Source organism: Staurois parvus, unplaced genomic scaffold, assembly GCF_062004578.1.
Source record: "Staurois parvus isolate SC_StPar_1 unplaced genomic scaffold, SC_StPar_1.0 ptg000381l, whole genome shotgun sequence".
Lineage (NCBI taxonomy): Eukaryota > Metazoa > Chordata > Amphibia > Anura > Ranidae > Staurois > Staurois parvus.
Genome location: NW_028318177.1, coordinates 1,407,941 through 1,424,648, shown reverse-complemented (window position 1 = coordinate 1,424,648; position 16,708 = coordinate 1,407,941). Strand labels below are relative to the sequence as shown.

The 16,708-nt window shown below is 40.8% G+C and overlaps 1 protein-coding gene across 2 annotated transcripts in view; it reads left to right on the top strand.

The window, feature by feature from the left end:
• The window catches only part of FSD2 (fibronectin type III and SPRY domain containing 2), a 67,846-nt gene that overhangs the window by 27,790 nt on the left and 23,348 nt on the right, over positions 1-16,708 (top strand). For both annotated transcript variants that reach the window (XM_089685708.1, XM_089685707.1), the window contains exons 5-7: positions 2,457-2,479; positions 5,525-5,646; positions 10,310-10,465. In XM_089685708.1, the coding sequence (XP_089541834.1) occupies positions 2,457-2,479; positions 5,525-5,646; positions 10,310-10,465 (301 nt within the window). The remainder of the gene's footprint in view (positions 1-2,456; positions 2,480-5,524; positions 5,647-10,309; positions 10,466-16,708) is intronic.

The following is a 16,708-nucleotide window of genomic DNA, read 5'->3' as shown; positions in this document are numbered from 1 at the left end:
TTGCACTGAGATATAAGAAGTTGTATTTGTATTTAGTTATCAATATCGTCATCATACAGTACAGGGCACAGGCTGGAAATTCATAGACCGAGTTATAGGCTTGTTACTTTAGGTGGTTGGACTTTCGCAAAGCTCTTCTGGACATGTCCCCCACCCAGGCATACCCCTATAACTATCTCATGCTGTTTTTTTTCAGAGGCGTGAGGTGATGATCTGCTGCTCCTTTATGGAAGAATTCATTTCTTCACTTGTTTATTATTTTAATTTGGATTCTTCAATCAACCCCTTAAACAAACTCCTCACTATCTTGTAATTTAACAATAGAAGCAGTGCACCCAGATCAGTGCAACCTTGCTATAACTTTGGGTGTTGTACATGGGCCCCATGCTATGGGGAGAGCCTGTAACGTTGCTTATGGCACTGGATCCTGCTTGGGCTTCATACGATTTTCTGATCATGTGTACTAGGCTTAAGTAAAGACATAGTCCTTCCCTCTTTGTGCCCTGTTCCTAACCACCGCAAAGAGATTGTTCTTTTTTTTGTTCACACATTGACAAAGCTATCTAAAATCCACAGCTTCTACTGGGAAGACAGATTCTCTTTTTGTCTTGTAATCAGGGCCTCACAAAGGACATCCTGCTTCAAAATTATTGATTGGTGGATCAGACAACTTATCTCAAAATCTTTCACTCTAAAAGATGACACCTCCAGCATTCTTACATGCTAAATTGGTGGGTGTTTTCTGTGCATTCCAACAACAGGCCTTTGTTGCCCAGATTTGCAAGACTGCTGACTGGTCTTCAGTTTATACCTTCTCCAAGTTCTGCCAGATGGATGTCCAAGCTTCTGCAGATGTAGATTTCAGCCACAAAGGCTTACAGCAGCACTCTGAGTTAGGTTTGTTGACCATTGTTATTGTTGGGCCTGTTGGTACAGTTCTGTTTGGCTTGTTATAGCCCACCCTTCTTATTCAAAGCTTGGGAATGTCCCAGGGTCTATGGATATTCCATCTGTACTGTATAATTTAGATAATAGGAATTTTAAATGATCTGTAAATTTCTTATCTTGGAGTACAGTACAGGACATAGGCAACCTTCCCCTCTATTCCTGTGTTATTCTTTATTTTTTGCTAAAAAACAGGGCACTCACAGAGTGGGGTGTAGTTATAGGGGTATGCCCAAGGGAGGCGGGTCCAGCAAAGCTTTGCCTGTGTCCAGTCACCGGAAGGTAACAGCCTATAACCAGGGTCTAAGCCTGACTAGGCTGCAGCAGTCCATCACCTTACACCACTAAAAACCTGAGGTCTCATAGCATAAGCTAGGGTTATAGGTGTATGCCTAGTTGGGGGGGGGGGGGGCATGTCTGGCAGAGCTTTGCCTATGTCCAATCACCTGAAGGTAACAGCCTATAACCTGGGTCTAAAGATAGGGACATGATGAAGAAACAACAGAGATACTCATGAAAAAGGGCCAACAGGAATATTCTTAATAAAGAGCATATAAAGAGGTATACTAATGAGAAATGAAAAATATAATCACAGCACTAATCGGTACACACAGAAAACAAAAAACAATAATGAATATCCATTAATGAGCTTGCATGACTGTTATGCTGTTAGGAGGGGGTCCATCTCGTTCAGTGAGAACATGCACAAGAGAGGAGGCATGGATCACTTTTTTCTGAGTACAAAGAAACTTTATTGTATGTAGAGATGGAGCACTTTATTTAGGGAGAGACTTTTCTTTGAAGTAGAACCACTTAATTGTGCAATTGTGTGTCACGGGTTGCGGATCCATTTCATATTGGTCATTAATGAACATTCATGATTGGTTTTTGCATTTAATGCATACTGTTTAGCGCGGTGATTATATTTTTCAATATTCAGTGGTTTGTACATTGAATACAGCAGCAGTATCAGTACTGTGATAAGGTTCTATAGCGTGGGTTTTTGGTTTATTTTATACTCATGACAAAGCCAGCAGGGTTATTCATGATACAGAACCAACCGGGATACTTATAATAAAGAGCTAGCAGGGATACTCATGATAAACAGCCAACATGGATACTCATGATAAAGCGCAAACAGGAATACTCATGTTAAAGAACCAACAGGGACATTCATAATAAAGGACCAACAGGGGTACTCATGATAAAGAGCCAACAGAGATCGGTGGCAGGAGGAAGCCAGGTCAAGCTTTACTTATGCAAGAAAAATCAAGACATAATATTACATATAATTTTATCTAAGTATATCTCTGAATTTACTGGGGGGTTTTTTTGACATATGGCTTCCCATGAAGGTAACTACCTCTGTCTATGCATTTTTATACCATATGTTACGCAGTCACTGATTACTTTAGTTGTCTTATATTCCTCTGTAACAGCAATTCACTTTTGGTTTATGTCCTTGATTGTTTAATATGTAATCCTTGTTTTTATTTCTTCCTATCCTGCAGACTGCACTGGACACAACCAACAGGTAATGATAATTTTAGATTTACATCATAATATATATTTCATAGTATTTCTAGAATGATGAATTCAAATGTAGAAGTAATAAGAAACATTAAAAGGGAAAAGGAGAGATCCAGGAGCTCACGGAGGACATTACAAAAAGGCAGAAATACACAATAAGAATCAATTTAGTAAAAACTAAACTATGTGCCTGTAGGCAGGAGTCACTATGTTGCCCCTGTAGCACTACCCTCTTAGGAGTCACTGAAGTTTTGAGTCCCCCTATAGTCCTGCACAGCCAGGCAACATTAATTTTCCCAATAACTTGCATCCAGGAGACAGTAAGCAGTTCTTGAGCTTTATTTTGAAGTTTTATTTGAGGATTTGAATTGGGATAGGGTTAGGGGTGTACGGGATGCCCAATAGAACTGTGCAACGGAGGACAACGTCCTGGAACTATATACAAGTTTTTACAGCAAAATCCTCTTCTTGGAGAGCTAGCCAGCATCTCCGGTTGTACCACCCCAGACCCTAGATTCTCCTAATCCATCCGATCTGGGTGAGTCCCTGACCAGGGGATTCAGTGCCTGTCACGTCAAAGTAAGACAGTGCCGGGTAGTCGCTAATCTGGTTTCCCACCAGAGTGCTCTTTCCCCTATCTGGCCCAAGGGGTGCAGGATTACTTACTTAGTCCTTCTCCTCTGTTGCTGGTGGGTCGGTGGCTGCTACCAGGCTTTCGAGCTGGACCGCTCTTTCCTACCACACAGGTGGTCCTCTCTCAGGGGGAAGGTGAAGTCCCAAGCTTTCTTCCTTCCAAGATCCTCCTGCCTGGAGGTGAGCCCCCTCCCAGGCTCCTGCTCTCCATCCTCATCTTTCACCCGAACTCTTCTTCAACTCTCCTGCTGCAGGGCAGGCTCAGTTACTCTTAAAGGCTGTCCTGGCCCCTTGCCAAGCCTCCTGCTGGGGATTGGACAGGATCCTCTAAGAGTACAGACCAACCACTCCTCACCTCCACCCACTGCTTCTGGATCTTTATCCAAAGTTCTAGAACAGGGAGTCCCTGAGAGCTGGTCTGCAGAGCCTCTCGACTCCGAATGCAATTTGACCCACCTGGCTATAACACGCAGGCTGTTACTCAGCCATCCTCTCTAACAATTTGAACTAGAGCTCCCCCTAGCTACCTAGCAGGGTGATACACCCTTTTAAAATAGATTTTCCTTTAAAATCCTTCCAGGAGGATAAATTCGTTTTTTCCTCCTGGCAGGATCATATACAAGCTTGGGTGAAATCTAAAAGAAGGGAGATGCTGGCTGATGGGAAAAGCATTGCCAGGGAGGAGAGCCATGACCTAGGAGAAAACCTTTATTCTTCGCAACCCCTGAGATGGGCACCCCTGCTACTGGGCATACAAAGGTACACTGCAACAACAAATGGAACTGCAAATTGAGAAATTATCAAGATATTAATTTTACTTGGACTTGAAAGAAGAACTGTTATAATAAAATTGAGCCTATGGCTGCTCCATGTGTCTGAAGTGGATCCTTAGTACCTTTGCTGCTGTTAAGAGGGGTTGTGCCCTGTTAGAGTGATTGTAAAGTCATATTTTTTTTAAATAACAAACAATCCCTGATAGTGTTCCCAAGAAATCCCGTAAGCTGATCTCTTACATGTTTCTGACAGCGAGAATCACCATAGCTAGACTTTGGAAGCAATCAGCTATTCCACTTGATTATGTTAAAAAGAAACTAAACTGGATTATGGTCAATGACAAGCTCACTTGTATCCTGCAAACTACTTTTAAGAAATTTGATAGCGTATGGAACCTGTGGATTCAATATATATCTGTGCCTTAATGCCTCCTATCCAGACCCTCTCTTCTAATTGTTTTTTCTTTTCTTTTCCTCTGTTCTGTATTGTTTTGTTTTACATATTGATGAGGCGAAAATCACCTGCTCTCATCTTGGTGGTACTAAGCGTTTTTTCTTAAGCTGTTAGTTGTTCATGATACAATTTGTTGTTTCTAGTGCCTTATGTTTATATGTCTGATGGCACACTTTTGCTGGTACTACCCGTTATTTTTGTTTTAAAACTTATTCAATAAAAACCATTGGAAACTTAAATAACAAACAAGTCTACACTTACCTGCTCTGTACAATAGAATAGCATAGAGCGGTCCCCATCCTCCTATTATCAGGTACCCTGCCGGCGCTCCTGGATCCTCCTCTTCTCAGTGTGCCATCACAGGAAACAGTTTCTTCTTGTGGCACATGTGTAGGCATGATCCCAAGCCCCACTGTCTGGGTTTATAGACATGGACAGCAAGGCTCAGCCCAATCCCCCGCTCCCTCATCCAAGGATTTGACTGACATCATGGGGAGCCAATGGCTTCCATTAAGCAAAGCTTGTGAGAGCATGGAGAAGAGGAGAGCGCCACTGAAGACAGACACAATGCTGGATCGAGTGAGGACTTAGGCTTTCCAACCACTTTCAGCTTATGCCAGACTGTACATCTCATGAGGAACCCATATGGAGAAGGGGGATCCCAGTGTACCCAACTATGTGCAAACCTGATTGGGCTGGGGGGGTGGTGAGAGTCTGTCCCTTAACCACGTGAAGACATCAGGCCTGGCACAAAAGGTTTCCCCAGTCAGAGTGGTGATGTTGTTAAAGGTGACCAGTAGTATGGTGAGTGCACAGGGTCCACCTTGTCTCAGGCTCATTCTATGTGCAAGAGTGAAGGTGGAGAAGAGTACTCAGAGGGCTGTGGATTGTGAGTATTGCTGATGTTAGGACTGAATGAGCCCTTCTTTAGGAGGTCCCTAGTGGAAGACATGTCAGCAACACAATCACACATTTGGGATCCACATGCAGGCCATTAAATAGTAGATGTGTATGGATTATTTTTGGAGAATAAGGATATCATTTAGTGTCAATTTAATTACAGTGTTCCAAAAAATAGGCTTTGGATAGATTTATGTTTTTATTCTGTGCAATGACCATTTTAGATAATCTGTTTTCAATGTGGATACTGTCAATATTATCAATAATAATACTATTCTAATATTCACAGACTCAACGAATACTTCAGCACAGACATCAATGTAAATATTTCTACGAATGCAGAATTTGAAAACAATAACTTAGATTTTTCTGAAGTGGAAAAGCTTTTGGATTCGATTAATACACTACCAGGTAATGTACATCTGACAATTCTTACAAACTGTAAGTGGTATTAAACCCAAAAATGTAACATATTGCACCTTACCAGACCTTTAATGTGGTTGCTGCATAAGTTTTCTTTTTTTAGGCTTTTCTCCTTTGTTTTACCTAGTGATATGGTCAGTAGCACACTCTGGACACCATTGGACAGAAGCATTATCAGCTCCAGAGTTGCAGTTAAAGCAACAGTTTATTTTCCCTTTGGGATAAAGGTTTTGCATAAATAAATAAAAGCTAATCACTGTAAGCCCCCCTGTCAGTAGTAAATGGTTTGTCATAACCCTCTACATGCTACGTCTGTAGGACAGTTTATGCTGTTGAAAACAGATTTACTGTCAGAATCACCAAGTGAAAATGAAGGAATGCTTCTAAAATTAAGGCTCCCATCATCCAGATTTGGTAAGCTGCAATAAATTATAATTATTTGCTTTTGGGTTTAATACCATGTTGGAGCACCTTTACCCACTTACACAAAAATCCAAAAACATCATAGTACAACCAAACACTATTTTGTAAACTTTTTTATTCAGCATCCTGGTTTCTTTGAGGCACTGATGACATAGTCAGGATCTCACAGATGCCCCCTTGGAAGACAAGGTCACCAATGCCCTCCAGGGAGGCTGGTTTTGTCTATGAACTATATGAGATTTTGGGTAGTTGGTATGTATCAATAACAAGCGGTGCAAGAACTTGTACAGCACCGACACTAGAACTCTGGGATCCTGTGTGGCTTATTTAATAACAAGTCTCCCCAAATATCATATGGCACATGCATAAGATCTAGTATGAGGCATACACCATAGCTGATCTCACGCAAACTGTTATTCAGGCTAAGTTCACAATAGCCCAGATGTTGCAGGCTTGTTGCGGGTGGGGAAATCATTGCGATTCCCACACCTACAACCACCCGCAGCCGCACTGCATTTCTCTTGTGAGATGTGCGGGGATGCTATTCATTCTGAATGGCATCCCCATGCATCTCATCTCACAGCACGAATGCGAATGTGGGAACTGCACTGAAACTGCATGGTCAAAAAGCCCGTGCGGTTTCTGGGCGAATGCATTTTGGAAAAGGTGCATATACCTTCCTTACATGAAATGCGGGCACAGCAGCCCATTCAAATCAATGGGCTGCCATGCTAGCAATAGTGTGAACCAGGGGTCAGAAACAAGCTGCCCCAAATCTCCTATGGTGCATGTACAAACTCAGGTGCAAACATCATCAGTGGGCCAGCACAGAATGAGGAAGACAGCCAACGATTATGTTTTTCCACTTTAAGGAGTAACTGTGTAAACTGTGCTTTAAGGTGTAACTAACTACCCTCATCTCCTTCACAGTCTAAAAGAGACCCTGTCACCAGACCATTTATTTCAACAACAATATTCCCATAAGTTTATGAAGGTAATGACTTTTAGGTGCAATATTTACCTGTAAAAGCCTCTGCAGCCATTCAAAAGCCCTCAGACTGTTGTTGGGTGCTGCCATCTTGGATGTGATGTCAACTGGACCCAGCAGATTTAAAGCGGTCACTTCACCAATTAAAGCCTACAGCAAAAAAATGGCTGATGTGTGCTGATAATCACCTGTTATCATCTGAACAAGTAGATAGATTTTGCCAGTGGTGTGATTCATAATGGAATAAAATCTGAATCTGGCTAAGAACTACCAAAAACACAGAAGAAGTAAGGTTATCTGCCAGGGATCTCATTCACTCATTTGTGTGGACAGCCTGTTTAACCCTCATATGTATGCCACGTTCGTCTAGACCAGGGGTCTTCAAACGTTTTAAACAAAGGGACAGTTTACTGTCCTTCAGGATTTAGGGGGGCCGGACTGTGGCCAGTGTGAGTAGAAAATGTCTCGGCATCAGTGGGAGTAAACAATGCCCCTTTATTGGTTTTAGCAGAAGGAATGGTGCCTCATTGTTGGTAACAATGGGAGGCATAGTGCCCCATTTACAGTGTCAGTAGGAGGAGTAGTGCCCCATCATTGGTCTTAGCAGGAAGAATAGTTCCCCATTGATGGTGTCATTAGGAGGAGTGGTGCCTCATTAATGGTAGGAGGAATGGTGCCTCATCATTGGTGTCAATTCAAGGAATAGTGTCCCAAGGGCAGATAGAGTCAAGCAAAGGGCCACTGTTTGGAGACCACTGGTCTAGACCAAAGACGAAAAGACCTCTATATATTTCTTATATGATTTGCACATTCTTGTGATAGGATTATGTCAGTAATTGAAAAGGATATGAGATAAGTGTGATTTGATAAAGTGAACTATATGTAAAGTGAGTGTGCTTCCTATTTTTGCTCATAAATGATCACTAATTCACTCAATACAATCCGAACCTCATTCACACAGTGCTATGCAGTACATAAAATAACATACACAAAAAACACACAAAGTCTGTTATAAGTGCACGGTGCATACACAATCCACACTGTACACTCTAGTTTTTCTCTTGATTTTCCACTGTGAAGTGTTCAGTGCATAACTTAATTAATAAAGTGATCACGTGCATCCTGTTCCTGAGGAAGCCAGGTGGGAGGGGCAGTTGGGTGGAACATCACTTCCGGCCCGTAGAGAGCATGCTGGCTGCAGCACTACCTGTTTTTTACTTGCGCGTTGTATTCTATGTGCTGGATGTTTTTAAGTAAGTAACAATTTTAGTGTCATGTATTAATTCTTCTATTTGATCTGCATAACTGCGTGAGAGTAGATGACCGCATACTTACCTATATACAAGTGGCGGAACGTTTGGAGGCATAAAGAGATGTCTGGTGAAGCCTGGTGGAGTGGAGGAGAGTTCAGGAGGGATACTGATTCTAAAAAGCCATTTATGATTCTTATGCTTTATGCCAAGGTCAAACATTTCCAGTGAGTGTGGGAGCACTTGAGGGGACACGGAGCACTTTAAAGCACATGATCACTTTATGGATTGAACTCACTGAAGCTTTGCACTAAAAACTAAAAAGTGGAAAATCAAGAAAAAACCTGGAATGTACGATGTGCACCAAGCACTTGTCATTGATATAGTGTTTTTTTTGTATATGTTATTTCATGTACTGTATAGGGCTGTGTGGATGAAGTTTGGAGTACAAAACCCTACCACAATCGTACAGGCACTTTCATATACATTAGTTTAAAAATGATTGACTGATCAGTGTGGTTTTGGGACTGTAAGAGGGAGTTGGAACTTCTGGAGGAAACCCACACAAAGGCAAAGAGCATATACAAAGTCTATTTTAAAAATATTCCTTGAGGAAGCAGATCCCATGCCCTCAGTTCTGCAAAGTGAAATGTTAAAAAAAGGCACTATAAAATACTTACCTTTAAGGGGTGATTTACTAAGGAAAGACGTGAACTAGATGTCCAAGCATGTGCACAGTTATTACCATACCTCTAAGGTGGACCCTGATCCTGAGGTGCCACCCTTAGTTTTTTTTCAGGGACCCTGGTATCCCCCAAACTTAATCGATTAAACAAATACTGTGAGTGCTTCTTTCCACCTCCACGCCTTCACATTAGCTAAACAGGTCACACAGAATTTATTGGGCAATAAAAAAGGTGGAGGAGAGTGCAGTAGGATAGGGATTGACCATGGATGGCATAGTCAACATACATGACAGAGCACTTGCTTTGGGGGATTTGGGCACTCTGAAGATAAAATTAGGATGCCAGGCAGTTGTGGCTATCAAAAATAGGAAGCACACTCACTTTATATATAGTTCACTTTATCAAATCACACTTATTTCATATCCTTTTCAATTACTGACATAATCCTATCACAAGAATGTGTAAATCATATAAGAAATATATAGAGGTATTTTCTTCTTTGGTCTAGGCCAGTGGTCTCCAAACTGTGGCCCGGGGGCCAGATGTGGCCCTTTGCTTGACTCTATCTGGCCTTTGGGACACTATTTCTCGAATTGACCCCAATGATGAGGCACCATTCCTCCCACCATTAATGGGGCACCACTGCTCCCAATGACACCATAAATGGGGAACTATTCTTTCTGCTAAGACCAATGATGGGGCACTACTTCTCCTACTGACACCGTAGATGGGGCACTATGCCTCCCATTGATACCAACAATGGGGCACCATTCCTTCTGCTAAAACCAACAAAGGGGCATTGTTTACTCCCACTGATGCCAAGACATTTTCTACTCCCACTGGCCACAGTCCGGCGCCCCTAAATCCTGAAGGACAGTCAACTGTCCCTTTGTTTAAAAAGTTTGAAGACCCCTGGTCTAGACAAACGTGGCCTACATCTGAGGGTTAAACAGGCTGTCCACACAAATGAGTGAATGAGATCCCTGGCAGATAACCTTACTTCTCCTGTGTTTTTTGGTAGTTCTTAGCCAGATTCAGATTTAATTCCATTATGAATCACAACACTGGCAAAATCTATCTACTTGTTCAGATGATAACAGGTGATTATCAGCACACACAGCCATTTTTTTGCTGTAGGGTTTAATTTGTTAGCAGCAGATGAGTCACCAAGAAGATCATCATCATGTACCTTCAGCTGTTTGTTCTAAGATCACATCATGCAGTCTACCACCATTGTTCATGGCATAGTATTTATGATATTTATGAATTGCTCTTTTAGTAATCCTTATATTCTTGTACTACAGTGCCTTCAGCTCCTGTAATTAACCCTCAAGCACCTAACTCTGCCACAGCGACATCTCTCCGTGTATGCTGGAGTCTTTTTTCAGAAGATACAGTAGAACATTACCACCTCTTCTATAAGCCAGTATCTGATGTTGCTCCAGGGGAGGATCGGCAAGGTAAGGTTTCTCTAATGAACTACTGAACTGTGAAAAATGCATTTTTCCTCGCTATTCACACAATTGTTGGATATATATCATAAAATGTACTATTAGGCACAAACTAACTGTTAACATTTTAAGATAAACATACATTTAGGTCAATTGCATAGATGTCAGAACAATATCGATGTATTCAATACATTCCTTTATATATACAGCATAGCCCCCATTTACCACTACTATATACAGTGTATATATATATATATATAAAATTCTATTTAAGAGTAAAAAGTGTTTCCATTGTTATGACAAATATTCCAGTAGTGGGATGAGGGCAACTTTCTCACCTTGTTTCGCAAACGCCAAGGGGGGGTATGTATGATGATACTACCATAGTCAGTCATACAGCAAACCAAAAGATCTAATCCCCAATATGGGGAGGGGACTTTTAGGGATATTTTGAAGGATTCAAAGACCATTTACAGTTGCAAGAAAAAGTATGTGAACCCCTTGGGATTACTTGGAGTTTTGCATGAATTGGGCATAAAATGTATTCTGAACGTCATCTAAGTCACAACAATAGAAGAACACAGTCTGCTGAACATAATACTACACAAACATTAGATGTTGCCATGGTTTAATTGCACATAACATGTAAACATTCACAGTGCAGGGAGGAAAAAGTATGTGAACCTTTGGACTTAATAACTGGTTGACCCTCCTTTGGCAGCAATAACCTCAACCAAACGTTTCCTGTAGTTGCAGATCAGACCTGCACAACGATCTGGAGTAATTTTGGACCATTCCTCTTCACAAAACTGTTTCAGTGTAGCAATATTCTTGGGGTGTCTGGTGTGAATCGCTCTCTTAAGGTCATGCCACAGCATTTCAATCGGGTTAAGTTTAGGACTCTGACTGGGCCATTCCAGAAGGCGTATTCTGTGCTGTTGCAGCCATTGTTTTGTTGAATTACTTATATGCTTTGGGTCATTGTCCTGTTGCATCACTTATCCTCTGCGGAGCTTCAGTTGGCGGACATATAGTCGTACGTTTTCCTGCAAAATGTCTTGATAAACTCTGGAATTCATTTTTCCATCAATGACAACAATCCGTCCAGGCCCTGAGGCAGCAAAGCAGCCCCAAACCATGATGCTCCCTCCGCCATGTTTTACAGTGGGGATGAGGTTTTGATGTTGGTGTGCTGTGCCTTTTTTTCTCCACACATAGTGTTGTGTGTTCTTCCCAAACAACTCAATCTTGGTTTCATCTGTCCACAGTATATTTTGCCAGTAGTGCTGTGGAACATCCAGGTGCTCTTTTGCAAACTTCAAACGTGCTGCAATATTCTTTTTGGACACCAATGGCTTCCTCCGTGGTGTCCTCCCATGTACTCCATTCTTGTTTAATGTTTTCCTTATTGTAGATGTGTCAACAAAAATGTTAGCATGTGCCAGAGATTTCTGTAGGTCTTTAGCTGACACTCTGGGATTCTTCTTTACCTCATGCAGCATTCTGCGCTGTGCTCTTGCAGTCATTTTTACAGGACGACCACGCCTAGGGAGAGTAGCAACAGTGCTAAACTTTCTCCATTTGTAGACAGTCTGTCTTACCGTGGACACATGAACATCAAGGCTTTTGGAGATACTTTTGTAACCCTTTCCAGCTTCATGCAAGTCAACAATTCTTGATCGTAGGTCTTCTGAGAGCTCTTTTCTGCGAGGCATGGTTCATATCAGACAGTGCTTCTTGAAACCAGTAAACCCAAAACAGGTGTGTGTTTTTTAAGGGCAGGACAGCTGTCAGCAACACATCCAATATCATCAAACTGATTGGAGTCAAGGTTGGCTCACTCCTGGCTCCAATTAGTTCTGGGAGAAGTCATTAAGCTAGGGCCTCACATACTTTTTCCTCCCTGCACTGTGAATGTTTACATGTTATGTGCAATTAAACCATGGCAACATCTAATGTCTGTGTAGTATTATGTTCAGCAGACTGTGTTCTTCTATTGTTGTGACTTAGATGACGTTCAGAGCACATTTTATGCCCAATTCATGCAAAACTCCACGTAATCCCAAGGGGTTCACATACTTTTTCTTGCAACTGTATATGCTGTCTCTAATTATGCTTATTCAAGTTGCCATAAATTCTAGATACCAATTTCAAATCGTTCACCTCAAAAGAGACAGTAGGTTTATTGTATCAAACTTCTCAAGGTAGAATATTTAAAAAATAGGATATATATCCTGTAGTGGAAAGACTTTTTTAAAGGGTTCCTCTCATGAGGGGGACACAGACTTCCACAAGCTCCCACAACACAGCCTTCCCCTACTTGGTTAATATTATCATACAGGATTAGTATAGTGCCAACAGTTTATGCAGTGCTTTACTACATAAGGGCAGACAGTACAATTACAATACAATTTAATACAGGAGGGATCAGAGGGCCCTGCTTGCTAGGAGGGAGGGTCAAGAGATACAAAAGGTAACTGTGGGAGATGGGCTGATGAAGAAAACACATGTACAGTTGTTAGGTGGGGGCAGGATAGGCCTCTCGGAAGAGATGAGTTTTTAGGGATCACCTAAAAGTGAACAGAGAAGGAGATAGTCAGACACATTGGGGAAGCGAGTTTCAGAGGGTGGGAGTGGCTCTGGAAAAGTCCTGGAGGTGAGCATGGGAGGAGGTGACAAGGGAGCTAGAGAGCAGGAGGTCTTGGAGGAACAAAGAGAACAATTTGGTTGGTATTTTGAGATAAGATTAGTGATGTAGCTGGGTGTTGAGTTGTGGATGGCTTTATGAGTTGTTGTATCTTGAATTTAATTTGTTTGGTGAGCGAAAGCCAGTAGAGGGAATAGCAGAGAGGGGTAGCAGACACTGAGCGGCTGGTAAGGTGGATGAGCCTGGCAGCAGCATTTATGATGGACTGAAAGGGGGATTGCCTATATAAAGGTAAGCCAGTGAGGTTTTAGTTTACCCAAGGCTTTTATTAGGTGTTGGTGATTGTTCATGTGCCTTTTCTAAGCACCTTTGGGAATAACAAAGATCTGTGGATGACGTTTTACCTTTCACAATACAAGACGGGTCATGGGATATTGTGACTTACTGCAGATAACAGTTTCCAACTAAACTAAGCTCCCTTTGAGATCCCCTGCAACCCTACTCAGCATATGAAGTGTTGATACACACACTGTAAAAATGATTTTATTGGATCGAGCTAATTATTATATCTGATGAATAATATACTTACCTCCTGAAGAAGACGACCATTGGTCTAAGAAACACATAGAGTTGCATTGTCACATCTTCCTATCTTATCTGACAACTGGAATAATGCAAAATGATTGAAGGCAACACAATATTTTGATCCTTCTAAATCTGACATTATGTTAATGGTTGATGGGTTATAGATGAGAAGGTTAATATGTATGTCTATAAACAGGTGATAATTCAAAAACTATTATTCACTGGACATTGTTTTAAGTCTTTTGTAATATTTTTTTCGTTTTGTTTTGATATTTTATTGATTTTTAAGGAAATATAGATCAACAGAATCACCCAAGCAGGAGTTGTATCAAAATCTCAAGAACATATAACAAATCGGTATAAGAAAAAAATCCAGTATGCAGGGCTTTGAAACATTAGTGCAGGCAGTTAAAAAATATCAAAATAATTTGATAAACCTGAGAGGGGCCAATGTTTACTGACCCACTTACCATCCTAGATGTAAATAGTAGGGGCTCATGGTGGCAGATGGATAGGGGTAGTTATAGAAATGAAAAGAAGATAAGAGGAAGAAAAGGATTGTATAGACTCAAAGAATCTGGAACAAGGAACAAAACAATAAAAGAGGCAACTGAGGCTTGATAGATTCAAGGAGTGAAGCACAAATCTAAAGCCGGCCATACATAGATTGAAATTCCTCAAGATCAGCAAGAACCAGCCAAATTTCCATCCATGTATGAACAGGGTGGTTGAACAGATGTTGATCTACTAATTTTGTCAACAAAAAAGTCTTCTTCTTGGTGCCTTGCTTTTTAGACCTCTTCTTGGGGTTATTTGGGGGCCGATTCAGAAAATTGCATTGGCTGGATTGCATCAGCTCTAGTTTCTTAGATATGGTTGAATTTATACCATTTTAGTCAGTTTTTGAAAAGATCTTATTGACCAACTTGTTCTTCTGTTACCTAGTTTTTGTGTATAAGTTCGCAGACATAATGAAAGTGTTTACGTACTTTCAGCTGTAGTTTTACATCAGAAACATTGAATTCTAAATCTCCTAGATTGTAAGCTTCAAGGAGCAGGGCCCTCCTAACCCTCTTGTATTGAACTGTATTGTTTCCAGTTATATTGTAAAGTGCTGAGCTAACTGTTGGTGCCATATAAATCCTGTATAATAATAACGTTTTTACCTGTATTATAGTTATGATTGTATAGTATGTGTGTATATTGCCACTCTTATTGTTTCATTTTTGCAGGTTGAGCACCATAGAGGTTATGGCTACTTTTTTATGTTTCTTTCATGTTACAAGATTAACCACTTCAAGTCCAGACACTTTCACCCCCTTCCTGTCCAGGCCAATTTTCAGCTTTCAGTGCTATCTCACTTTGAATGACAATTGCACGGTCATGCAACACTGTACCCATATTAATTTTTTAGCATTTTTTGAGACAGATAAAACTTTGTTTTGGTGGTATTTATTCACCGCTGAGATTTTTATTTTTTTGCTATATAAATGAAAAAGTCCAAACATTTTGAAAAAAAAAGTGTTTTTCTTATAAAATTTTGCAAATAATCTTTTTTCATAAATCTTGGCCAAAATGTATTCAGCTATCTTTTTAGTAAAAAAAAAAACCCAAATTAGTTTATAAACAAAAATTATAATTTAAAACTTTTTTTTACATTTTTATTATATTTTTTACATTATTATTTATGTATTTTTTAACATACTGTCAACCTAGCAGTACAGTGTCACCATAGTGACACTGTACTACTTGTGGGGGGTGATGAAGATTTTGTTTTCTTTTTTTTCACTGATTGCTTTTACACCCATAAAGGCTGTAAAAGCAATCTTTTCTCCTTCTTTCTGGCTGCATTCTTGAAGCCATTGAGAAATACTGTGAGAGCTGTGATTGGTCACAGCTTGTCACATAGTACAAGGCTGTTGTGAATAGCCTTGTACCATGTGACCTCTGTGATCATTCACAGATTTCACTAGTAGTAAGCAATGATGTCAGGAAGTGACATCTTACTTACTACTATGCATGTGATCACTGATTGGCCAATCAGTGATCACATGAATCAGGACCTCACACAGAGGTCTCGTACAACAATCGGTGTTCTGCTGTGTCCTCCAGACACAGTGGGCACCGGATTGCGGTGCCGCACACTCCCAGGGAGCGCATACAGGCACTTAATGCGGTGGCCATTTATAAACGGCCACCCGATTCGGCACTGCTCCCTTCCGGCCATTTATGTACATGGGCCAGACAGGAAGTGGTTAAAAAAAAAACACTATTAAAATATCCTGATTTTTGATGGGCAACTATCATGTACCTGTATGCGGAGCCTGAGATGACGAGGGTAGCCTCTTGCACAGTTCCTGTCCAAGCAGCCCTGGATAATGAGACAGCACAGGACTAAAGCAGGGTTCAAGTTTAAATAGACCGCTTGTCAGCAGTGTCGCATGTTTGTGCGTGTACACGTGTGCCTGTGCGAGTGCTCATACATGCAGGAAAATGAGAAATCTGTCTTCTATACTTATGCCTCTGCACATATTTATTAGCCACACAACAAGTCTTTAATCTGATGGCTGGTAACATGTTCCTGACAGCAAGGAGAGTGAAGAGTGGCATATGGCATGTACGCTGTATCTCAAAAACTAGAGCAGATAGAAAAATATTGGTGGCATTTTTTTGGAATCAGCGGATCACATATACCCAGGAACAAGTCTAACATTAGAGGCACCAAAATGTGTGTTGACCTGTGTTATGACTTTATTAAGAGGTAATAAACACCCGCGCTTCATTTACCTACACATATACACACAAGTGTTTCACTTACTTAGCATGTAAAAAAATATCTGACTCGAGATCCACTTTAAATATATTAGTAATATAATATTTAGTGCATTAATACCAGGTACTTTTCAAGCATTATGAGCTAAAGTGGTCCTGCTTAACAGCATATTTGTAGGAATTTCCATGTGGTGAAATAATGATGTATGAGTCACAAATTAAATCTCAACGGATTCTTTTTTTGATGC